We start from the raw sequence: 26,038 nt of genomic DNA on the forward strand, positions 1-26,038 counted from the left end.
AGTTGAACGATTGTATAAGCTTCCTGCAAAAAGTGTTAAAAAGTGATATTATGACACCAGCCTAATGTTAACACATATTATTAACACATATTATAAGTCTATTTTTTTTAAACTGTGTATTATAACATTTATTTATGGAAGCTTGTTTCCACCACGGAATAAAACAATTTAAAAGATAATTGCAATTTTTTATCTCACAATTCTGACTTTTTTTCTCATAATTGCGTAATACAGTTGCAATTGACCCTTCACAGGGAGTTTGATTGACAGGCGATCTGACAAATCATAATCCGCCATCCGCCGAATCCGCCATTTCTGTCCGACGAAACAGGAGAGTTAGTAGATTAACGTTGGAGGATTACTACAAGCTAAAACAACATTCCTTCTGATGTTCATTCATGTTTAAAACGATGCTATAAATTAATAAGGAAGAGATGATCGGTTCACGAGCAGCTTTAACTGAGGCTCTACAGAGATCTGTCACGACACATTAAAAGAGACACAAAACGGTATTTATTGTTTAAATTTCTTAAAAAAATGACCAAATTTGAAAGTTTAGACTTTGTTTCATATCAAAAGTAACCTGGTAACCTGTCCTGTCTGTCAGCGCATTGTCAGTGTCCTCTCTGCTCCACGATGTATTTTGCAACAGTAACTAAAGGGGGCGAGTCTTTGCAAACGGTCAATTGCGAGTTATAAAGTCAGAATTGCATGATATAAAGTCAGAACTGTGAGATGTAAACTTGCCATTGTGAGAAAAAAGTCAGAATTGTGAGATTAAAAGTCTATGTCATGACCCCTTTAAAGCTACACTGTGTAATTTTTTTAAGTTGATTCTTAGCAAAAAACACTTTGTTCTTTCAAAAATTATATGTGCTCATTAATGTGTAATTACTTCTACCAACTAATCAAGTATTCTCGTAAGCGTAGAATCTGCCATACATACGAGCGAGTCGCTCGAATGGCGGCAACCATGTTGTGCCTCCATCTTGAAAATACATAAGCCAAAGAGGGACATACACGTTTTTACACTCAGTGGCACCGTGACGAATGCGAGGGGGAGATTACTCGCGACTGCCGGCAGATCTAAAATAATACGGCCACCGTAGGAGTTAAAACGCCCTCGCAATGGAAAGTAATATTCAGTTGGTAGTCATTTACAATTTCACCGCTAGATGGGAGAAAATCTTACACAGTGTAGCTTTAAATAAATGAAAATAAAATTGTAATTTTTTCCCCAAATAAAATACATCTAGAATACTTTTTTGAAGTGCAACTACTTTTCTAGGTGTATAAAGAAAAAAGAGAAAAAAAGTCATAACTGCAAGATGTAAACTTGCAATTTGCAAGACAAAAAGTCAGAATTGTGGGATTATAAGTCTAAAATATTTTTTTTATGCTTCACAAATGCTGTCAACAGACCTGTTTTGAACCAGGAACATTCCTTTAAATGTATAGGCACTTAAATCCTCTTTTTTTAAACACTGTTTCCAGTACATGTGCGCTGATGATTCAGACACTATCTGTGTGCGCTGGATGGACGGTCCGTCAGGGTTATGGTGGTCCTCTGCCGAGGGCACAGGATCTTGACGAAGGCCCTCCGGAAGCTGCTGTGGCACAGCGGGTAAAGGAACGGGTTGATGGCTGAGTTCAGCCACAGCAGCCAGAACGTCACCTCGTACCAGTGATGTGACACACAGTCTCCTCTGCACGCCGCTCGCACGATCATCAGCAGAGTGTACGGCGCCCAGCACACTGCGAAAACACACACGATTATCGCCAAGGATTTCGCAATCTTCTTGTCCTGCCTCAGACGCGAGCGCTGAACGCACCGCATGGACAGACCGTCGCTCTCCGAGCGCTTCTTCTTGCTGTCTTCAGTCTTTTTGAGTGTCAGTGAGTTCCAGTAGATCCGCATGCTCACGCCTGTCCTCTTCCCGTACAGAGCCGAGTCATCCTGCCGCTTTGGAGAAGGGGATTCTCTTTTACTGCCGAGCCTCCTCCGACGGATGCTGAGGTAGATGCTGATGTTGAAGAAAGCCACGGATAAAAAAGGCGAGAAGAACTCAACCACTGAAGCAGAAAGCAGGAAGTACCAGGTGTAGTAGAACTCGGCGAAGCACTCGTCGTCCGGCACGCGACTCCTGCCGGTCAGCGGCTCCCAGAATAAGATGGCCGGTCCGTACAGGAGGAAGGCCAGAATCCAAACCGCTGCTATCTTCACCACAGCGAAGTGGGTCATTCCTTGCTTGGCACGATAAGATACCTGAAATCAGGGAAATAATATTGAATAAAGTTAAACCACTGTTTTTATCAGTTTTGTTTTGTCCATCATTTATACAATTATTTAATGCAAAAAAAAATTATAAACTTGAGGCTTCGGTGTTCTTTAAAATGAAAAAATGGCTTTGTGTTTTTTTATTAAAATACACATTGCCTAAATCTATAGTGATTTTTTAGTCACAAGTATCAATTATTTGAACATATGAACACGGACATTTCTTTAAAATAAACACTTTCTTGAGGGGAAAACAAAGGAATTGACATGCTTTTAAACATGCTTTTTAAATGGCACATGAGCTTTGTTAACAGAACTGAGAAAACGTGCATTCATCTTCTGTTTAACCGCTCCTCGAGCCCAAGTTGAAGCCCAAGGACATCCAGCTTGTAAGACGTGTTAAGAAGAGTGGCTACTAGAGGAGGCAATGTGTTAATGGTAACACTGTTTTGAAATGAACATTTGCAACCAACTAAGAGAGCTAGCATGTTTAGCACTGGTGAAATAAATACTATTGGTTTTCTACCGAGGCAGATAACATGGCTAAGTAACTGGCTAACATCAGCTAGTTTCCCACTTCACGTTACTTCACAAAGCTGGGGAGAGCAGACTGTATTTCTGTGATTTAGTACAATAATGAAATAAAGCTGGTATCACTTCTACTTTTGTTTTCCACAATTGTGTAAAAAAAAAAAAAAAATCAGACAGTTTGTGTGTTGTACGAGAGAGAGAGAGAGAGAGAGTGTGTGTGTGTGTGTGTGTGTGTGACACACTCGCGCTCTATCTGTCCTTATGTGTATATGTGCATCAAGACTGAAATAACAATAATAAATTTTATAGCATTATTTGCTATTATTCTTAGCAGTAGTAGTATATGTTTTCACATGAAATCAATAAAATAAAATATAAAACCTGTCTGGGAATTTTTTAAAGAATGAAATCCCTAAGATGAGAACAAACGAAAGCAGAAGTCAGGGCTAGGTGCAGAAACAACTGGCAGAAGTGGTGTGGTTTTCTGCAACTACCGATGTTTGGACCAGCAATGGAGGTAGTGGAGAACCAAACATCAGCTTTACACTGCATTTCCTCTCTCCAGATTGGGAATTGAAGTTCTTCTGCCTCTAAGCTGTGTTTCCCCCCAGAGGACCACACAGCTGACAACATCTTAGATTTATCTGGAAACATGCTGCAGGACTGAAGAATCATGAAAAAGTGTTTGTCTAGCATCACAACCGACCATGCAACCAACGGACCATGTTACTCTGTGTTTGGCTTGGCTGTTTTGGCCATAACTTAAATCTAGCTATAGCCAAAGTGCTCAAAATTCAAAGTGTTGACTCAGCTGTAAGAGTATGCCGGCATATACAGGATATGGGGGGATATATACAGGGAATCTCTCGCAGCTGGAAAAGAAAGAGAGAATTTAAGAAAAATCAGGCAATCCTGAACATTCCTGAAAAATCACTCATTCATCAAGTAGTGACGAGATGGGGGTCCACTTTCGAAATGATTGAGAGATTTCTGGAACAGCAGTGCAGTGTTCACAGCAGACAGAAGCTCATGGCATCTAATGCCAAAAGACAGTGATGTGCACATTTTGGAGACGGTCTGTGAACTTCTGGGGCCTCTAAATGACTTCTTCTGAAACACAGACCACCCTGTTATCTTTGAAGCCTGTTATGGAGCACCTCACTGCCATACTGAATGAAAAGGAGGAAGATGATGCCCTTACAAAACAAATGAAAAAGGTAATGATGGATGATCTGCAACACCGATACTCCTCTGAGAAAGTCAATAAGGTGGTTGACATTGCTTGCTTCATTGATCGCCGTTTCAAAGGCAACTTTTCTCAAAACCAGGATGACACCATTATCTACGCTAATGTTAGTCTTTCTGTTTATTCTGAGATTTACTGTAGTCAGCCGGATCTGGGTACTGATCCTCAACAAACTCATCTCCATACCGGCGTGATAACTCCGATCTTCAACCAGATGGAACTGGATAAATATTCTGAATGTTCTGATCTAATCTGACTTCTGACCTGTAATGCTGCCTGAATCATAATCATTCACTGTTTGTTTGTTGGCCAGAGGAGAACTGAGCGACTGAGCCTGGTTTCTTTCTCCATTCTGTCACTGATGGAGTTTTGGTTCCTTGCCACTGTCGCCTTTTCTTTTTTCTTGCTTAGTTTGGGACACTTAATATTCAACAATATTATTGATCTGACAGCAATGACACCATTATATGAGAACTGAACTGAGCTGGATGATGACATCACCATTTTCTCCAGAGCGGCTATATATATATATATATATATATATATATATATATATATATATATATTTAAAACCAAATTAATAACTTTTTTACAACAAAAATGAACCATCACTGAACTACTTAAGCTGGACCATGATGCTATATTCTTCTAGACCTAGAACTGTGTTGCATTATTTTATTGTTATCACTGTAAAGCTGCTTTGAAACAATATGTATTGTAAAAAGTGCTATATAAATAAAGGTGACTTGACTTGACCATCAGGTTCACTGTAGAGGAAGCTGTGAACCTGGCGGAAATGACATCACTGCCGCCACAGGAATTACCTTCTGATCAAGAGCAAGGAAGCAGCACTGTCCCTTCTACTGCTACAAAGAAAACAAATATTAGCCTCGCTTGCTAAAAAATACAAATAAAAAATCAGCAAAACAACAAAGGGTCAAAGAAGGAGAATTTGCACCCATCCTTTGGATGAGGCGTTAAACCGAGGTCCTGACTCTCTGTGGTCACAAAAAATCCCAGGATGCCTTTCGAAAGAGTAGGGTTCCTAATCATCCCCATCTACACTGATTGGCTTCATCACGGTCTCCTCTCCACCAATAAGCTGGTGTGTGGTGGGCGTTCTGGAGCAACATGGCTGTGGTTGCATCATCCAGGTGGATGCTGGTTGGGGAGATTCCCCCCTTCTATGTAAAGCACTTTGAGTGCAGAGAAAAGCACTATATAAATGTAATGAATTATTATTATTATTATTTTTATTAAGAAAGAGTGACCATGGAGGTTACATTGTATTTGTCTCAGCCTCCTCATGCTCATGTTCAAGAGTTAACTCTCCTTTGCAAAGTAGCAAGATCATTTCTCTGGATCCCAGCAACCAGTGTGCCCCCAGAGAGGGTGTTGAGATCTAGTGGACACATCCTCGTACATCACCGCTCCAAACGTAATCCAGGAAACATGAACATGCTCACATATCACGGCATCATAACTTGGACTGAAAGAAAAATGTGTAGAAAGTGAGCATGTCTCCAAAAACCTTATTGAGCTTCAGGCAGGGCCATCGATAGTGGGGTGAAAGTTGGTGACCCCACTGCCCAGGGGCCCACTAAATCCAGTAGTACACTCTTAGAAAATAAAGTACATAATTGTACCTTTAGGAGTGCAATGGCTTGTCACTGGGGCTGTACCCTTAAAGGGTACAACCTTAACCTTTAAAAGAAACGGTACATATATGTACCTTTTAATGCTTCTTGACCCTCAAAAAGGTACATATATGTACTTTGAGGTCCAATAATAAGCCCTATGGGGTACGTTAGTGTAGATTGTGCCTTGGGGACAGAAATGGACTCCTACTGTACCCCTATTTCTGACAGTGTATGCTACAGATTCCCCTACTCTTATATGAATCATTATAGTGTATATTACAGTGTCATCTTGTATACCTGAGAGTTTAATGAAAACCACAAAAACATGCAATTTAGTTAAATATGTTTTGCAAATCTCTCTCTCTCCCCTCCATAAAAATGGTTTAGTCCAATGGTTAATTATTCCAGCTCAATTAGCGACAAACGGCAGAGGGACCCAATAAAATCGCATGTCCCGCCCTAGCTAGTGTTGTTGCTTCTTTTGTCTTGAGTCTTGAGATTTTGATGCCATGCGATGACTTTAATACAAAGCCGAGTTGGTCTGTAGAGCAACTCCAGTTTGTTGTCTCTAGGCGCGTTTCCAGTACAGATTTGCGCAAAACTTTTGCGATTTTTTAAAAATGTCGACAAAAAACTATTGCGAAATGACAGCGTTTCCATTGACCGATCTTATGTGACTAAAACTTATTTTTTTCCTCTTGCGATAAGTAAAATCATTCCAAAAACCATGGCAATGGACGTTGGTAGGTTTATGTACTATATCCCAGCCACTGCACTAGCCATTATTATTAATCGAAGGAGATGTATGAGTGTTTTCCAAGCATTAATGGTAAGGAATGACCCTTATTATACTTGTGAGCGGCACATATGAGGTGTTTCTGGGTGTTTCTCCCTCATATCTGCTCCGAGGTCTTGATTGTGGCATTTATTTGAGGTTTAGAATCCATTATTCCTGTAATTCTTTTGTCTTATATGAATTTAATAAAGAACTCTGTCTCTTATTCTGTCCAAACATACAGTGTCATTTACGTCAGTGACCTGTAAATGCGCAAATACTGTTTCCATTGCAGTTTTGCAAAATATTTCTTTTTCGAATTGCCTGAAAAACCACCTCATGCGAGCGTAAAAACTTTTTTGCGATAAATGGGAGTTTTTGCGAAATTGACGTGTTTCCATTGAGCATATTTTCAATTCGCAATTTAAATTTCCACAATTTGAAGGGTAATGGAAACGCGGCTTCTGACAGCCTTAAATACAGTTTTCCATATAATCCAATCAAGGTAGAGTTAATGCATTTCCTATATACTGCTATTGTGGATCTTATACTATACCAAGCAACACAAGAGATCCCAGTTCATCACGTTTTCTCATATGATGGTAGCACAAATATTCTTCAGATTATCATATATGAGCATAGGATCATCACATGGCAGACTATTATATGATTGAGCACAAGATCGTCACATGCTTCTCTCTATGGCTACTCATCATATATGAGCACACACACACAGTTGGCTATATCTAATGGCAGAGTGAGAAGTCGGATATTATAATTGTATCTAATAGCAGAGTAAAAATGGCTATTTTATACTTAAATCATTTATAATTGGATTACTAAAAATATTTGTAGTAAAATAGCCCTAAAGAAGTATTAATAATCAATCATAACTTGTTATAATTGATAATGAATATTTGGATCAGTTAATAGAATTAACTTAATGTTGTAAATTAATATTACAATCAATTAACCTGTTTGTCCCGTGAACGCTCAGTGTTAATTGTTTATTAATTCTAAGAAATGTACATTTCTGGGGTATGGGAAATGTCTTTCTTACTTTACAGTACAACTAAGAGCAAGTAGTCAAAATCTGCATGATTAGGGAGTCCAGTATATAATGAGCTTGAAACACGGACAACTTTACGTGTGACATGAACAAGACTTTATTAGACAAAACATTTAAACTACTCTAACATACACATACATACATACAGTTTACCAAGGGAAAGAGAGCTGAAGCAGAACACAGGAAAGCAAGAAGTTATAGCATTGTTGAAATTCAGCAGATCAAGAGCCTTGAGCAAACCATCAGTTTAGTTCTAACACGCCCTTCTTTAAAAAGGGGTAAGGATACTTAATGTATCAAATAATGAGACTAAGTTCGATACTTGCATGTCTCGCCCATTTGAATTAAACTGTCCTGATGCAATTTGTTGAGGCTCCAGTTGATCTTTGCTGATGTTGTCTTGATGAGAGAGAACCAGTGGTTTTCAGAGTATCTTTGGTGAATGGAAAGACGAGGCCGCAGCCTGGCACAAGCTTGGGGGTCCTTAGAAAACTTCTAGTTCAGCATCATCTTCACATCAGGATTTCAGAAAAGGACTAAGAGACATAGGACTAAGTTCATAATTTTTATGGACAGAATTTCTAGGCACAGCCAGGTCCCAGAGGGTCTCAGGTTTGGGGACCACACGATTTCGTCTCTGCTTTTTGCGGATGATGTTGTCGTGCTGGCCCCATCAGACCAGGACTTTCAGCATGCACTGGGACGGTTTGCAGCCGAGTGTGAAGCGGCTGGGATGAGAATCAGCGCCTCCAAATCCGAGCCCATGGTTCTCAGTCGGAAAAGGGTGGCTTGCCCACTTCAGGTTGGTGGAGAGTTCCTGCCTCAAGTGGAGGAGTTCAAGTATCTTGGGGTCTTGTTCACGAGTGAGGGAAGGATGGAACGGGAGATTGACAGACGGATCGGTGCAGCTTCTGCAGTAATGTACAATGTCTGTCGTGGTGAAGAAAGATTGATTTATCACGTAGATTGATTTACCGGTCAATCTACGTTCCTACTCTCACCTATGGTCATGAACTGTGGGTCATGACCGAAAGGACAAGATCCCGGATACAGGCGGCCGAAATTAGCTTTCTCCGCAGGGTGGCTGGGCGATCCCTTAGAGATAGGGTGAGCAGGCCCGTCGCGACAAGGCAAGCAAACCAAGCAATTGCTTGGGGCCCCGAGCTGGCCTGGGGCCCCAAGACAACGACTGGTTAAGAATAAAATGCAACGACAAACTGTGTGAGCGCCCCTTTGATAGTCAATGCAGTAAAGTGCAATGACACTGTTATCGGGATCCCCCTCAAGGGGGCCCCCCTCAGTAGTCCCTGACAGCAGCCAGCCAACCACGTGATCTCTGCTGCCGGCAAAATACAAAACCTCCTCGGCAGTCATCATGAAGCGGAATTATGCTTCAGGAAGCCAGAAAAGAAAGAAGAGAAAGGAAGAGTAGGATAAGAAAAAACAAGATAGTAGTAAGTGATAAATTACACTGGATAAAATAGCTCTACTTGTCTTGTACAAATGGTGTAATTTTGCAGCAGGTAGGCTAGCAAAAATATGTTTATGTTAGCTAACGTTACCTGCCTGACGGCAAATGCTGCTTGTAACGAACAGTTAGTGCAACTTTTTTTTCGAACGGACGGAATATGGTTACATACTGTAATATGTTTTTTAACGGGATAAGGAAGACGCAGATCTGTTCCAGAATCACTGTTTATTGTATTTAATGACATGACATTGCTATAGCTTTGTAATAGGTTTTGATGAAAGTGACATACTGACTATTCCACCGTGATAATCTATTTACCAAATGGAGGTTCGGAAAATCACACAATAAATTCCGTGCATCAAACATTAGCATTGGGATGTTTTTAAGCATTGGTAGTTGTGAAAGCAGCTGCATCCCTTCCCTTCTAATATCAAAATATGGAAATGCTAACATATCTTTTCGGTAACACTTTATAATAACCATCATTAATAGTTATTTAATCTTTAGTTAATTGTCATTTAACTGTTAGCAAACAGTATTTTTACTTAATAAATACTTTGTAACCCATCTACAAACATTATTTAACCAGAAAGAGGAACATGATTTTTTCATAGTTTATCTTAATGTGCTAGTGTCGGGATATACGGTAGTGACAGTTTATGCAAATATGACATTATTTTTATAAGTTACCAATGGATCTTGAACAGTTACTTTATTCTGTGTGGCAATTTTTACACTGTTACATTTTGAAGTACAGTATCAGGACAACCCACATGTTTTACTGGTACTGTTTATTAACTATTTATTATTTATATAAAGTGTGGGTGAACTTAAACTGTATGGCTATGCTGTGGTTCCTGTAGGCTTTGCATGCGTGCGTGCGTGCGTGGGGGGATTGGGGGGGCCTCCATGTCCATTTTGCTTGGGGCCCCCAAATTCCTTCAAACGGCCCTGAGGGTGAGGAGCTCGGTCAGTCGGGAGGAGCTCAGAGTAGAGCCGCTGCTCCTCCACAGGGGCCAGCTGAGGTGGCTCGGGCATCTGTTCCGGGTGCCTACTGGACGCCTTCCCGGGAAAGTGTTCAGGGTGCGTCCCACAAGGAGGAGACCCCGGGGAAGAACTAGGACACGCTGGAGGGACTATATCTCCCGGCTGGCCTGGGAACGCCTCGGTGTCCCCCCGGAAGAGCTAGAGGAAGTGTCTAGGGAGAGGAAGGTCTGGGCATCTCTGCTTAGACTGCTGCCCCCGCGACCCGGCCCCGGATAAGCGGAAGAAGATGGATGGATGGATGGATGGATGGATGGATGGATGGACTAAGAGACGTGATCTTGTGATCAGTGATTTTTAATTTGTGAAGATGTCACACCCTCTGGAGGGTTCTTAGCCAATAAGAAGTTGTTCCCTTTGGAGGGAATTTCTTTACGACATTTTGTTCAAGCAGGCCTTTGAACATGTAATTTGATTGGGTTTTTAACAAAAGAATCTTCAAAATTCATATAATACTAATGTATCACAAAGTTAGCAAAATTTTATGTAAATTAAGATTGGAGTTTATAGAGACTAAACATGCTACACATGATTTTGGTTAACTTAACTATAGTATGCATGTCTGAAACATTACTCCAAAAGAGCTGAATGAATACATAGGCCAAACCACATAAAAAGAAAATCATGAGAAAATTAGACACATGGTTATACATTTCATTCCTTTTAGGGTCGTAAAAAGTCTTATCAGTCTTAATGTGTCTTGCAATCTCTACTAATGAGCTGATGAGCTGAATCAGATGTGTTAGATGAGGGAGACAAAACACAAAATGTGCAGTGGTGGGGGTCCACACGCACCCACTGACCTTTTCCAAATCTTTTCCAAGTCCCACTTGATTTCAAACTGAACACAGCACTTTTTCCAAATGCTATACTGAAGTGATGTCTAATGCGAAGACACCCTTGAACGATGAACGATACTGCTTTTTGATCCGATACATTCAAGGCAAGTATTGTCAATGCCAAAAACAATAACAATACTTCTAAACTTAACTGATCTTTTAAATCAGAATTTCTAAAGATAAAATGATTAATTACACCCACTTAACTTTCTATTTGTAAGTCATGTTTTTAAGATTCAATAAGCATTATATTTTCATGTAAACTATGAGAAAAAATTTCACGTTTCAGCCGGGTTCAGACTACAGGAGTTTTTCAATCTTAACCGATTGTGAAATCTTTTGTGAAAAAGATTGTTGCATCACGCACATAAGGAGAATCTTCACAGATTTTTTTCTTTCAAATCTCAAACCTGCACACACTACCAGATTTAAAAATTGTGGCGTATCACACACTTCAAATATTCTTAGGATTATCGTGCCAGATTTAACACCACACGTGATCTCAAGTGGATGTAAACAAAATGGATACTGTGTCGTGGCAACTTGCTGTAGACATGTGAGGAGACATTATAAAGGCAGTTGTGTTGTTCCCACATTTCGACTAGCTGTTCCTGGTTTTATCCGTTGTCTACCGGACTTGTACAGCTGCTTGTTGTGTGCGGTCGCCATTTCAAAAGTTCCTTCACTTCCTTCTCCTTGTAGACTTGTCTCTCATTGGCTATTGTGGAAGTACTGAAGTAATCATAGTCGCAATCATCCTGATTAAATATCCTAAATATCAAACATGTTTGTTATTGTCGGGGCGGCCCTGATGCGTCCGTGAGCAGATCGGGAGGTTTAAGATTTGAGCAGAAAAAATGCCTCACATTACCAGATAATCTGGCCTGAACATCAGAACCGACTGATGCTATGGACACGATTTATTTCTCTGCATGTCGGGAGGGGTAAATCGGGCATAAATTGGCCTTAACTCCTGTAGTCTGAGCCTGGCTTTAGCTTTTCACTGGGGCAGTAACCTTATAACATGTGCATGTTAGTATTATAAGATACAAGTACACCTTTAATTAAAAATAACCATGGTGTTACTTCAAATACTAGTCAAACAATGGTTACTGTAGTAAAACTGTAGTTAATTTTTGTAACGGACTGCCAATGAAAGTGAGTTTCCATTTGTTTATTGTGAAATAACTCCTAATTGTACTTGCCATCTGTCCGGGTTGTTTCCCTGCCTTCGGCCTGAGATGCTGGGATAGGCTCCAGCATCCCTACGACCCTTCAGAGGACAAGCGGTTTGGAGAATGGGTGGATCGAAGAGGGTATGGTGCCAATGGTTTCTTATGATCTACTTATGCTTATGATGCCTTTGGGAAATGCAGCTCTGTTTGGATAAGTGCTGCAAGTGAATCATCAGATGAACAGGAGACATGGCTCTATCCCACACTATTATTCGCCTATTCATATTTTGCACTTCAAAGCTTTTTTTATGCATTCATTTATGTGCTAAATAAACAAAATCTCTGGTTAAAAATACTAAATATCCCTCTTAAAGTCCCCCTTTAGTCAATAATTGTATCCCTTAAAACTCATATTTGATCACCAAAATGACATATTAAACGTTTTTTCCTGTGAAAAAAAAAATTCTTCCTGCCTTAAAATAGCTTGAATGTAACTCGACACCCTTGCCTCATTTAGTATATGCAGTTCTATGAATATGCAAATTAGCCCTGCCTCCACTCACTCAGACCAGCTCAGAGATCCACTCTGGGATTTTGACCACAGGGGGACTTTAAAACTTAAATATCTCAACAAAGACTCCACATTACTTTTAGCACACCATATTTATATGTAAGTGAACACATGGCGTTTGAGAGCTGCAGCAGCGGCCAAACTTTTCAGCAAATAAACAGGTCAAGTTGTGAGATGACATGGTAATACTCTTCAATCCTTTTTACACACTACTTGCTGTTACTTTATTTGTCATTTTGTCACTATTCACTACTCTAACTCTAAAACAAAATGTTAAATTCAGATGAAAAAGTGTTACAAAATAATAGCAATCGATAAATTAACTGAAAAGTCAATAAATCAACCAAGCAATTATCAAGACGAGATAAAAAGAATAAAGAGTTTAGAATTTATTACTAATCCATTATCAGACTGCTAATTACAAATAATCTCTTATCATATTTAATTTCAAGACAACAAAGTGTGGCATTGCTCCACTGAACCAGGATCACCACACAGAAACCAAATTTGAAAAAAAAAAACAAAAAAAAAAAAAACACAGTAGCGAATGAGGACAAACACTTTATTTTGCTGACAATATCAGAGTATGTGTGCACCGTCATAGTGCTGCCGCCGATAGAAAGAATCTTTCTTCACTGGCTTTGATTGAAGCTGAAGCCGCAGTCTGCGAGATCAAACATGGCTGTCTTGCAGATTAAAGGCACATGTTACGTTTTGTGATTTATGTTCGTGTCATTGCTCTGATGTTAAGAGCTTGTGTGGGGAAACAAAACAAGACATTTTCAAGGACGCTTTCTGACCCGAGTCTAACCAAACATCAGAGGAACCTTTGAAGTAAATATTCAACACTATCCACTGCTTTATATATCTGTGTTCCCAGGCCATCCCAGGATGTTTCTTTAGTTAGACAGATTATTATTTTATCTACAGTAAAAGTAGTTTATGCACCTCTCCACTCAACAGTGCCTAAATGAAAATACAATCCTAGCCAACCAGGTTCACACCTGTTGCTGCCTAATATTCCTAGTTTACACCACTGATAATCTACTTATCAATGTAGATATTTTTTTTTTAAGCTACTAATAATAATAGAAAAAATAATAAACAATGAATTATATACATGTGTATTTTTCACAACTGTTCAAGGACTCCGGTAGCATGCAAGTAGCTCAAGCACTATTACTGTTGTGCTCTATTAAGTACAGTGGTCGTCTTTTGTGCTATGAGCGAAGATCAAAAAGCAGTAAAATAATAATAATTCCTTTAGTTTGTGGGGAGAACAGGTGTGTTGTTGAGCATCGCTGTGTGATATGTGAACCACTTTAGCTTAAGAACCAGAAGGCTGTTTACCTCCGATACCTCTGCGCTGGAACTACCAGATGATCCAGTGGTTTATTTCCAGCAATCCATCAGACGTTCAGCAGCGCACTGTCTGAAAAAGTGGGTCATATATTTGGAGATGTGGTCTGGCAAGTTTCCCATCCTCCGCATCTCCTTCGGTGAGATAAAGCGTATTTAGATGAAGCCAGGTAAACAAATTTGGCTTGCTGTCCATGATGGATAGCTCGAGCACTCGACAAGATATCAAACCTATTTTCTTTTTCTTTCCTATTTTAATGCAATCTCAAATAAAAAGTATAGGTAATATTTCATCGGAATGGACTTGTTTCACATCTGAAATTGCTTTCATTTTTGGCTGACCAAGCCCTCGTATTTTTAACCATCTATCACATAGAGACCACTTTTCACAATCCAATAAATTCCCAGTGAGTGAGATCAAGTCTACAATTTTCTCATTGAATATCCTATTTTATTTTATAAAATATATTAGAATATGGAAGCAATGTGTGCTGCGAACAGCGTTTCACATTGAATTGAAGCAGGCAATGGGTAGTGGCAGTTTGTGAGAACTTTTCAGAGATGCTGATAAGTAAAAAAACATTGATCAAACTATAAGATTGCAGCAAGTTTGATTTTTATGTATCTGCTGATAATCAGTGGTCTAATATTCTGTGTTTAGATAGTTTTCTTTGTTATCTAGGTTTCCAAATACATACTCATTTGCTTCTATAGTTACTGATTAAGTTTGTCACTTGTCTAGTTTGGTTCATCGTTATCTCTGTGTATTTACACTTTTCAGTTTCCTCGGTTAGGTGTCGGTTGTTGTCTTGGTGTGTATACACAGCTGTTGTGGATTTTGGTCTGTATGACTTTTCTTGAATTATCTTTCATGAAGGTGGAATTAGATCCTCTTTCAACTCTCCTTGCCTGCCTGAATGTTACAGCCCCACTTCATCTAATATCCAATCTGATGAAACTTACATTCATCTTCAAAACACAAATTAAGATATAAAAAATAAAATTTGAATATTAAAATGTTTAAGCTTCATAAAGTTCATAAAGATATCCTAAAAGACTGGATTGAATCACTCATTTCATATTGTTTTTTATCATGTAAACCAGGGTTCACCAATCTCGGTCCTGGAGGGCCGGTGTCCTGCAGAGTTTAGCTCCAACCCCAATTAAACACACCTGAACCAGCTAATCAAGGTCTCACTAGGCATACTAGAAACTTTCAAACAGGTGTGTTGGAGCTGGTTGGAGCTAAACTCTGCAGGACAGCGGCCCTTCAGGACCGAGATTGGTGAACCCTGATGTAAACCATATTAATCAAGCATTTTAATCGGGGCCTTCTAAAGAGACACAATTTCTTTATATAATGAACATATTTAATTAAGGCTTTTACTTACATAAAAACCTTATAAGCTGCACATCAAATGAGAGCTCAACACTACTTGCTTGATGCACAAGAACCAGTGAGGTTTGTTCTCGCGTATCAAGGACACATGGTCATTCTGTCAGCCGGTGAGGTGCATGGAGTGAGCTGAGCGGTTCTTGAAATGTAATCTGTCAGCCAGTGAGCTTTCAAACTCCCGAGCATTTTAAACAGACTTATTTCAGCGTTACCGCAAACTGGTTCACTGCAGCACACTATCAAAGTTTCTCTGACATAGTCCTCCTCCCCAGCACCACCTGCCTTTCTACTTCTAGGGGATTCATTTATGTCTATTTGTTCAGCCACAGCAGTATTTTTTACATGCTCGTTGAAGCACGTCTGTGCGGAAGCAATCCTTCATGAAAATTAAGCACGTTTCTTCTCTGAGTGGGGAGTGGGAAATGTAGAGTCGATATTACTGTGCACCACTTACCCGTCTTCACGGGTACACTTGGATCCGAAAACCCAAGGTCTGTAGAATAGAAGGTCTGCAGATGTTCAAGCAGATGATGCTTCTCTATTCAAATATGTAATACAATGTACATGTATTATAAGAGCCAATGCAAGGTTTTTCCACTTGATACTTGAGAAAGGTAAATGCTGTAATCTAAAGTAAAATCTCCCACAGTGTGATGGAGCTGGTCATGGTGCTCTCAATGACGCTGCTGTAAAAGCTGCTGAGACTCTTTGGTGCCATGCTGAATTTCCTCAATCTTCTGAGGAAGTACATCTGCTGGTGTGCTATCTTGACCAGCTGGGTGGTGTTAAGTGACTGATGTAGATGCCCAGGGATTTAAAACAACTCACCCTCTCCACCTCAGGCCCATGGATGATCAGCAGCTGATGAGTTCTCCTCTCCTTCCTCATGTCTACGATCATCTCCTTGGTTTTGTCTGTATTGAGAGTGAGATTCTTTTCTTCACACCATTCCACTAGACTCGCTACCTCGCCCCTGTATGCTGTTTCGTCACCACCAGTGATAAATCCAACAACTGTGGTGTCGTCAGTGAATTTCAGGATGATGTTATCCTTATGGTTAGCAACGCAGTCGATTGTGAACAGTGTGTAGAGCGTGAGACAAAGGACACCTCCTTTCGGGGTACCAGTGTTCATCACAATGCTGTTTGACGTGATTTTCCATTTCTGACAGACTGTGGCCTGCCAGTGAGGAAATCCAACAGCCAATTGCAAAGTGCAGAGTTCAGTCCAAGTTGTAACAGTTTATCAGTGAATAACTATTAAAAGTGGAACTGTAGTCAATGAAAAGCATCCTAGTGTAAGCGTCTTTGTTTTTCGAGATGTGAGAGGGTTATATGAAGGGTTGCTGAGATGGTGTCCGAGGTAGATCTGTTCGGGCGGTAGGCATACTGTAAGGAATCCAGGGTTTACGGTACACTGCTCTGAATGTGGGTCAGAACCACTCTCTCAAAACACTTCATTATTATTGTAACTGATCTGTAGTCATTCAAACAGGTCACTGTTCTCTTTTTGGGAACTGGGATAATGGTGGTAGTTTTAAAACAGGTAGGAACCGTGGCCTGTGAGAGTGACAGATTGAAGTAGAGGTGAGAACATCAGCCAGCTCTGAGGCACATCCCCTAAGGGCCTGCCCAGGGGTGTTATCCGGGCCTGCAGCCTTGCGAGGAGTAATTCTCCTTAAGGCTTTGTGTACTTCAGCTAGTGAGACAGTTAAAGGGGGGTTGTGGCTGTGTGAATGGCCCCTCTGTGTATAGCTGCTGGAGGTCTTAAAGTGGGCGTAAAATTGGTTTAGTTGTTCAGGCAGGGTGACAGTGGAGCTACTTACATCTGAAGTGCTCTTATAGTCTGTGATGTGTTGCAGGCCTTGCCACATCCACCTAGCATCAGCAGTAGAGTAAAAGCTCTCAATTTTCTCTCTATGCTGCCTTTTAGCCTTCATGATGGTCTCCCTTAGTTTGTACTTCGCTGCAATGTACTCCTCTGTGTTTCCTGATCTAAACGCAAGAGATCGAACACACAGCATGTTGCGCACCTGACTGTTCATCCACGGCTTCTGGTTTGGAAACCTCCTGATTTGTATGATGGACACAATGTTGTTGACGCCAGTGCTTATGTACCCAGTCACATATTCAGCATACACTTATATTTTGATGGAAGAATCCTCCAGTTTGGCTGCAGATTTAAACATCTCCCAGTCTGTCTGTCTTGCATTATGCACTGGAGACCAGAGTTTAACTTGTATAACAGTTGGGTTTGTTTGCTTAAAGTCAATAATTGTATACCTTAAAACTCACCTTTGATCACCAAAATGACATATTTTTTAAAAAAAAATGATTCTTGCCTTAAAATAGCTTGAAAGTAACTCGCCACCCTTGCCTCATTTAGTATACGTGGTTGTATGAATATGCAAATGAGCCCCGCCTCCACTCACTCACAGCAGCTCAGAGATCATTGACGAACACGTTGATCTGATTGGTTACAAGGTCGTTTGTGAGGTCAGAAACACCAGCGATTTCAAAGCGTGTTTTTGAGACTGTCTTTGGTTCACTGCAGTTTTTAAGGAGAAAATACTCAGCAATGCTGTCGACTTATGAATTTACACATGGTTTGTCTTATTGGTCATGGTTTGGTTTGTCATGGTTTGTTATATTAAAAACACCACATAGACATATAAACAACATTAAAAGCTGGATGTTCACCACAGGGGGACTTTAAGTCTTTAAGTCTATAGGCTGGGTATAGGAACAAAAAAAATATGATCAGAAAGTCCAAAATGAGGGGGGGCGCGGCTTTGTATGCATCTCGGATGTTACTGTAAACATGATCCAGCATATTCTGATCATCTGTGGGAATGTGTACGTGCTGAAAATATTTCGCCAATACACTCCGTAGATTACAGTGATTGAAGTCGCCCACGATAAACAAAAGCAGCATCGGGGTGCGCCGTTTCCAGCGCATTGATGGCGTCATGAGTTTGCCAAGCGCTGCTGATGAGTTGGCATGCGGAGGAATGAAAACAGCAGCCAAAAACACAGCACTAAATTCCCATGGTAGATAATAGGGACGGCATTTCTGTAGCAGCATCTCAACATCTGGTGAACAGTGCTTAAAAACAACCTGTACTCCACACCATGAGTTGTTAACAAACAAACACACACACACACACACACACACACCTCCCCTCTGGTTTTACTGGAGGCATCTGCGAGTTTGTAACTGCAGGGCAGATTCCAGGACTTTGGCTGATAGCCAAGTCTCTGCAAAAATTAGAGCACCAATTTCCCATTGCGTTGTAATCCTGATACTCAGTTTGTCAAATTTGTTGTCCAGTGATCGCACGTTAGCAAGCAAGAGGCTGGGTAGCCATGGTCGGCTAGCGCAAGCTTTTAGCTTGACATGAAGTCCCTCTCTCTTGCGTCTCTGCCTTCGCAGGGATCTGCGCAGGGTCAGCATCCTCACCTGAGCTAAGAGGCCTTCTCTGGGATCGTGGTGGTTACGTGCGATGTAAACAATGCAGTACAGGTTCGGAGGTATAAAGCCGGTAGTGATGTGTCGTTCATTTTGAACGAATCTTTAATATGACTCGGGACTACCGAGTTGTCTCAGAGAGTGATTAGTTCATTTTGTGTTGACCACGCATGCGCGCAACATCCCATAGTTTCTGTACATGAAACAGAAATGATTAGTTCAAGTCTTCAGGAGTTCGGGTTCGACTCGGCCGGGTCCTCCGAGTCTTTCATTCTTCCTGTCAGTTCCATTGAGATGATATGATTAGTTCATCGAGTCTTTCGGGTCTGAGTCTTCGTTCTTTTGTCATGTGACCGCTGGTATCTCGCTACAAAAGCAACATTAGATTCGTATTATTGACTGTGTCTGAATGTATATTTTTTATATTTAGGAATTAACATACAATTATCAAAAAAAATATATGAGCAATAAACATTATCTGAAAAATAAAAAAAGTTCCATCTTGTTATTGTCCCTGTCCTTCTCATATATATCATTATACAGTCAATAATGCAAATCTAATGTTGTATTTATAGCGAGATACCAGCGGACCCGAAAGACTCTATGAACTAATAATTTCTCTTTCCGGTACTGACAGCATATTCTCTATGGGACTGACAGGAGGAACGAAAGACTCGGAGGACCCGGCCGAGCCGAACCCGAACTCCCAAAGACTCAAACTAATCATTTCTGTTTCATATACAGAAACTATGGGATGTTCAACACAAAATGAACCCGTACTTCAGTGTGTCTCGAAGTTCGAACCCGAAGACACGAGGCGGGGAACAGACGTGATCAGTGTGAAGTTGTATAAGAAAGAACGTCTTGGATCAGGAGGTGAGGTGAACTAACAGACTGCATTAGCCTGAACTTAAGACCCAACTAATCAATTAATTAAACATTTCGATTTCGTATAATATTCTTTTTTTTTTTTTTTTTAAATGTAATCAACATTTTCGTAAGTACTAGATGTGTTGGGCTATTTAACATGACATTTTAATTATATTCTGCTGAAATTAACGAAATAACTAGAAAAAAAAAAGATTAGTTCATTTTGCTGATCGAAATTCAAAGATCCGAGTCCGTAAAATGATCCGAACTTCCCACTACTAAAAACCGGTATATGCAGACTCATTATAGTGCATAACATTTCTGCTCTGTAAAAAAAAAAAAAAAAAAAGATACATAAAAAACACACTAAAACACAACGTACAAGATCGGAGCAAACAAACACATCTGCCACGGAAGTGTTTCTGCCATGTTGGTTTAGAGTCCACGATCACGAGACTATTCCTACTAATTCTGAGGAATTCCTTACTGTTGTGGTGGCCGATAGGTGTTGTCAGGGTGTTCTGATAAATACAAGTAATAAGGACACTTCCAATATATGGAAGATAATAATAAAGCAGATAATAATGCAAAATGTTTTTAAGGGAATGTATGTTTGCTAGTTCATATTGTACTTTACTACAATTCAGTCCTTTTTTTACATCATCAAATATGTTCTGCAGTGTAACATAAAAAAAGGAAAAAGAGCTATGCCAACCCCAACACAGAACAAAAGTACTACACAAATGCCAAGATGCTTGACACATGGGATTTAGCAGTGGATTAAAGCCAGTTTTGATGAGGCACAATCAGCATCAGCTTTGGCTTATCATGTGCTGCCAGTGGGACGCCATTGTCCTGCCACCCATTCCTATCATGAGACTTATCCCAGCATTACCGCTGGGACTGAACTGAGTGACAGTGATTTGAAGGGAAGCATCCTCACAAAAATCAACTAACAGACTTGCATTACCATTTAGAAAGGTTGATGGAGTACGACATTAGTGACAGTGCAATTATTTAAAAAAAGGATAAAATTACCACAAGAGTGTCAATAGAACAGGGTTACAAGAATCTGAATTGCTCTTTAACATGCTAAAATATGTGCAATTACTTATTACAATTACTTATATTCTGCCAGATGTTTTTCAAGGTAAATGTATGTCTTTCCAAAAAAAGGACACCTGGAGACTCCAAAAGGACACAAAATAACCAAGTGATATAAGGAGAGCATATAATTCATACATTTATGCACACCAAAGCACACACACACACAAAAAGAAAATATTACAGGAAAACGTTTCTTATTTCATAGTGTATAGTATGTTTAGTGCAACAGCAAAGAGCTTGTTTACATTTTAGACAAGTCAAGTTGCGATACCGAACGGGACTACATGCCAAAAAAACTAAAAACCCTAAACCAACCGCCTTGACCTGACTGCATATACCCACTACAGTACACAGATCCATTCAGAATGACTAAAAACAGCAACATACACATGACAAATCAAAATATTATCCTGGATATGAGTGGAAAGAACCTGAATGTAGTGAAATGTGTCTGTACATAAATACAATGTGCGATCAGTGCGTCGACAGCATACACAGTTTGTTTGTGCATCAATACAATGGACTCGCACATGCTTACTGTGCGACTCCTGTAAGTCACTGTAATCGTCTATACCTTGATTGCAATCCTCATCCAATCAAAAATTTACTAGCAAGACGCTGGTTTGCTTTATCCAGCTGAGAAACGTAGTTTGCGTGTCATCTGGCCATACAGCTGAGGGATGTTTTGCCATTCCATTCAGTCCATATATTTCACACAGCGCGATGCGTAAGGGATCGTGCTCTTCATAAACAATCACAGAATATGACAGAGCTCGTGTTTTAAAGCGAAACACACACCGGAATGAATAATTCACTGAACACGCAACGTGAGTCTATTATCTCTGCCAACTCTGATGTAATAAGCCTCGTTTTCTGTTCATTGGCGCTTTTTTGGACTGCTTGAATAAATTCACTAACTGGATCATTGGACAGAACATTTTCCCAGAGTTTAGCGGTTTCTGGCAAACAAAGAAGCGAAATCGGCTTGAACGGTTAAAATGATTACAATTGCCAACTTCCAGGGTTACAGGTGCTTGCGCCATTGTAGATGCTCAGTGTGACTCCTGACTAATGCTGTGTTTCATATGAGGTTGGACGTGGGAATATCCCAAAACAAATGTCCCACTTCAGACCTCAGTGAGTTCCAGGCAATCAGACGTCACGTTCACGTTGACCACATGATGTCGCCATGACACTTTGTGAGCATATCGTGTTTTTGTGACAATTATGGCAAAAATAACATAACATGAAAATAACATATAAAATTGCTTTGAAAACAGCTGACGAAAAACAAAAACAAAGGTATTATTACATAAACATAATGTCTAATGTTAAGATTTGTTTGTACGTTTATGCTCATTGGAAGCAGCCGATATCTTGGAAGTGATGATCGGTGCACCCCGAGTTCACAGGCCGAATGTCCGACTTTGAGTGGCACTCCAGATGTTATTTCCAAAAACGAGATGGGAAAAAGCCAAATTCCGAGCTGTCTGAAACATTGACGTTATGTTAATGACGCAATTTTACGTGCTTCAGTCATTTATTTGGGTTCAATTATTTTAACACGTTAAGGCCTTTAAATGAATCACATGCGTTAACGTTGACAGCCCTAGCTACAGTATTTCATGTGAGAATCAATCCCCTCAATACATCAGTATTGAATGTAGCTTCTTAAAAATACAGAAGCATGAGTATCATAATCTTGTTCAGTAAGTTCGGCTTTCATGTAAGTCAGACTAGTGAACAAAGCAAATGAATCACAGTGACTGTGCATGTGTTTCTAAATGAATGAGTTTAATGAATAGAGCTTGTTGCTGTTGTTTATTCTGCTGGTTGCCATGAGCTAAGAATACTGAGTCACAATGAATACACGTTGCTATAACTGAATGCACAATATGCTATGTTTCACTCCATATTATAAGATTCCGTGCATAAAATTAGGCCTCACCGCTTCTGTAACGGAGAGATAGCGGTCGTAGCTGATAAGTACGATGTTGAAGACAGAAGCAGTGCAGAGAAGGTAGTCTACGACAAGCCACAGCTTGCAAAGTCCTTTACCCAGCATCCATTTCCCTGTCAAGACGTAGGGTATATACACGGGTATACAGAAGGCACCTGTGGGAAACACCAATCAGAAGCCACAATTACAGTCATTCTTCAAATAAAGCTGAAGAATTTGTGTTGTTGCAACATTTAGTCCATTCAGTTGGTGTTGATGCTGTCAACCTTGATGTAAAGGGTGAAAAAGGGGTGGATTTTCTTTATTTTTTATTTTATTTTTTTATGGTTATACAGTCATTGCAATTTCAAGAGTAAAGATAAGGTCAGATTAGCACAATTATGAAATCAAAAAGCGTCCATTGTCAGTACTGTAGTGATGCCTGAAGCTCAGTTCACACAGAAGTTACTTTGAAAACAAGCAGCTTTCTGTGTGTCAACGCAGCGAATCCAAAGCAAAGTTTAATGTTTGCACATTTACAGTTAACTCTTGTGCAAACCTCTTAATAATACAAATAAAATAATTGTTTGAGATTGAAAAAAGTACCAAACAAATGCACTTAAAAGTATAAAAGTAAAAAATATCCATTCATACTTATTTATATTAACTGCACATGAATGTATTAATGTAATGTGAATAAGAAAATGGTAAATGTTATTCTGCATCAAAAATAAATGTGAAGCTATATAGTCACCAGCAGGCAGAGAAGAATTACTTCATGTAGAGATGTGTTATACTGTAGCAATATAATTTAAATACAATAAAAGACAATAAAGTTCCTTACAGTACGATAAGAAAAGGTCCCATTCAAAGTGCATATCCAATCACATAAAATTAGTCAAGGTTTCGAATGAGAAATAAGAGCGTAACCAGTCCAATCAATACAGGCAAGACAATAAAGATGAGAAGCCTCAGAATTCAAGTAATACAAGAATACAAGCAATTCTTTGTATAGAGACTGTCATGAGCAGCCAACCAACACTGAACTCTCTGTAGCATAAACATGTTTACGTGGAACAAGACTGATTTGCCTTAAAGGGATTTCATTCAAATACTTTTTAGCTTCACACCATTTGCTTTCCTCAACAGTTGTTTGATTTTTATTTTACTGTGATGGCATATAGGAGTCATCAAGAATCAGTTTTTGTCATCACTAGAACAGACAACGGTGGACACATATGTAATACATCACATACAGTGATTAATGAATTTAGAGCATTATTTTTAACACCATGATTTGACAAGGCAAGATTCTGACATAATACACAAGAGAGAAAAATGTAAAAATAATATATAGCCATGCAATATTTTTTTTCTTTGCCCAAACAAATACAGTAAATGCACAGTGATGTGAAGAATAAGGGCAACAGAACATTGCTGTCCGCACTTATCTCACTTTAATTCAGTGCTGAACTCTATTAACTCTAGTTTTCTTAAGACACTTGTTTGAGTATTATGGAGAAATACAAGTAATATATATATAAGCGTATGTCGTGTGATTAAAAAAAAAAAAAAAAAAATTCGACCAACATACAACCTGAAATTAGAGGCTATTGTTTATTAATATATTTAGATAATAATCTTACTAAATAATAATTTTACTAAAAACTAGTACAATTATTAAAGTTACAATTTTGATTCAATTTAATTGTATTCTCTGAAAGCAATATTTCAGACAACCCAGTTCTTCACATTGTTAAATTGTAGCATTCACCCTAGAGTCCTGTCGAACACTGGCACATTTCTGATTCTGACTAAAAATCACTGACCATGAAACTTCTCTGTGAACTTTACTTACCAACGAGGAAGTCTGAGATTGCCAGGTTTAGTAGGAAATAATTGCTCTGTTTGCGCAAACTCTTGTCCATCTTGAAGGCGACGATGACCAGTGCGTTGCCACATACGATCACAGTAATCAATATGACCATCATGAGCGTGAGCAGCGCGAGCACCGGAGCCGCGAACCCCGAGTCTCTCCTCACGGCGGTCCAGTTACTGACCGTGTGTTCACGGGTCATGTTGGGATCGCCGTGATGGTTACCCATCGAGAGCTTCACGGTCTTCAGTTCGAGCTTGTCTTTTTCATGTGTCTCATGAAGAATGAATTGGTCTTGTAAATGTCTCGTGTGCGCGCAAGTTGACGCCCCTTGCCCGTTCCCACTGCAACCTGGTCTCACAGCAATCCAGCTTCCCTGGCAATAAGACCGAAATTATCATTAAAATAAAAAAATAAAATGAAAAAGCGATCAAACGACGACAGAACAATGCAATATCAAGTTAATCACTTTAAAAATAAATATTTAAAGTTATTTATTTTTAAAGTAGGCTAAACCCAGAATAAATCCGTTTCCAAATTATAAAACAACCTCAATTGGGGAAGCGCAGGTGTTGGAACAGGGAATCCGTGTGTGGACCACAGATGCTGCCTGTCATTGACTTACATAGGCATTACTTCCGTGGGCCCATCACGGAGTTTTCGGCGATTCCGTGAAACTGCCACAGATTTTGAGTTAAGGGGCCGTGTTCATTTCACGGAATTCTGTGAGACCAGGTGCGCACTTCAAGGGCGATTTACTATTCGGTGATCTGATATACTGACATAATCCGAAAAAAAAAAAAAAAAATTCCATTTAATTATGCAACACTCTTTACAGAAAAATATCCCACAGTTATGGATAAACTCACAACATCATCATCAAGTGCTGTGCTGGGATGTGGATGTGTCCAGGATGTGTCCAGCGAGGTGCACCCTTTGCTCTGTCACAGTTTCAAGTCTTCATGTGAAGTCCCACTCCTCCTCATGATCTCAATGATATATGCATAATCAATATTCAAAATAGTCATTTATCTTTTTCCATATTGTTAAAGCATTTTGTTTCCTCTTTTCATCTTCATAAACTGTACTGGATGTCTGTCTAATGCCTTTATCAAAAAGTGTCAGAGCTCATCAGGTGTTTTGGTAAAGGACATATTCATTGACATCCATTAATTCTAGTCATGCAGGGATTTCATGATGCAATAGACAAATGCATATTTCTGCAAGTGTATATAGCAAGTGTTTGTCCGAACAAAGATGAGAGTGTTCAGGAAAACCTTTTGAAAACAATCAATATTTTTTTGGAATTCTTTTTTGTGCTGAATGAATATTACAGAAAGGACACACTTGACATACTGGACATTGTTCGGAGTTTGTTACCTTC

General features: G+C 39.6%; 1 protein-coding gene across 1 annotated transcript; it reads right to left on the bottom strand.

Annotated features, from left to right (window-relative positions):
- Positions 1-1,451: 1,451 nt before the first annotated feature.
- On the bottom strand, positions 1,452-24,944 carry LOC307161397 (histamine H3 receptor). The gene is made up of 3 exons (XM_079876067.1): positions 24,637-24,944; positions 22,788-22,954; positions 1,452-2,266 (listed from the first exon to the last, which is right to left on the bottom strand). Exons 1-3 carry the CDS (start codon positions 24,881-24,883, stop codon positions 1,520-1,522), a joined length of 1,161 nt encoding a protein of 386 aa, XP_079732193.1. The 5' UTR covers positions 24,884-24,944; the 3' UTR covers positions 1,452-1,519.
- Positions 24,945-26,038: the final 1,094 nt, after the last annotated feature.

The sequence above is a fragment of the Squalius cephalus genome (assembly GCF_949319135.1).
Source record: "Squalius cephalus genome assembly, chromosome: 7".
NCBI classification, from domain to species: Eukaryota; Metazoa; Chordata; class Actinopteri; order Cypriniformes; family Leuciscidae; genus Squalius; species Squalius cephalus.

Excerpts from the sequence above, each read along its gene's own strand:
- LOC307161397 (XM_079876067.1), bottom strand. The coding sequence starts at position 24,883 with ATGGGTAACCATCACGGCGATCCCAACATGACCCGTGAACACACGGTC. Across the intron at positions 22,955-24,636 it reads AATCTCAGACTTCCTCGTTG|GTGCCTTCTGTATACCCGTG; the intron begins GTAAGTAAAGTT and ends TGTTTCCCACAG. Across the intron at positions 2,267-22,787 it reads ATCTCTCCGTTACAGAAGCG|GTATCTTATCGTGCCAAGCA; the intron begins GTGAGGCCTAAT and ends CCCTGATTTCAG.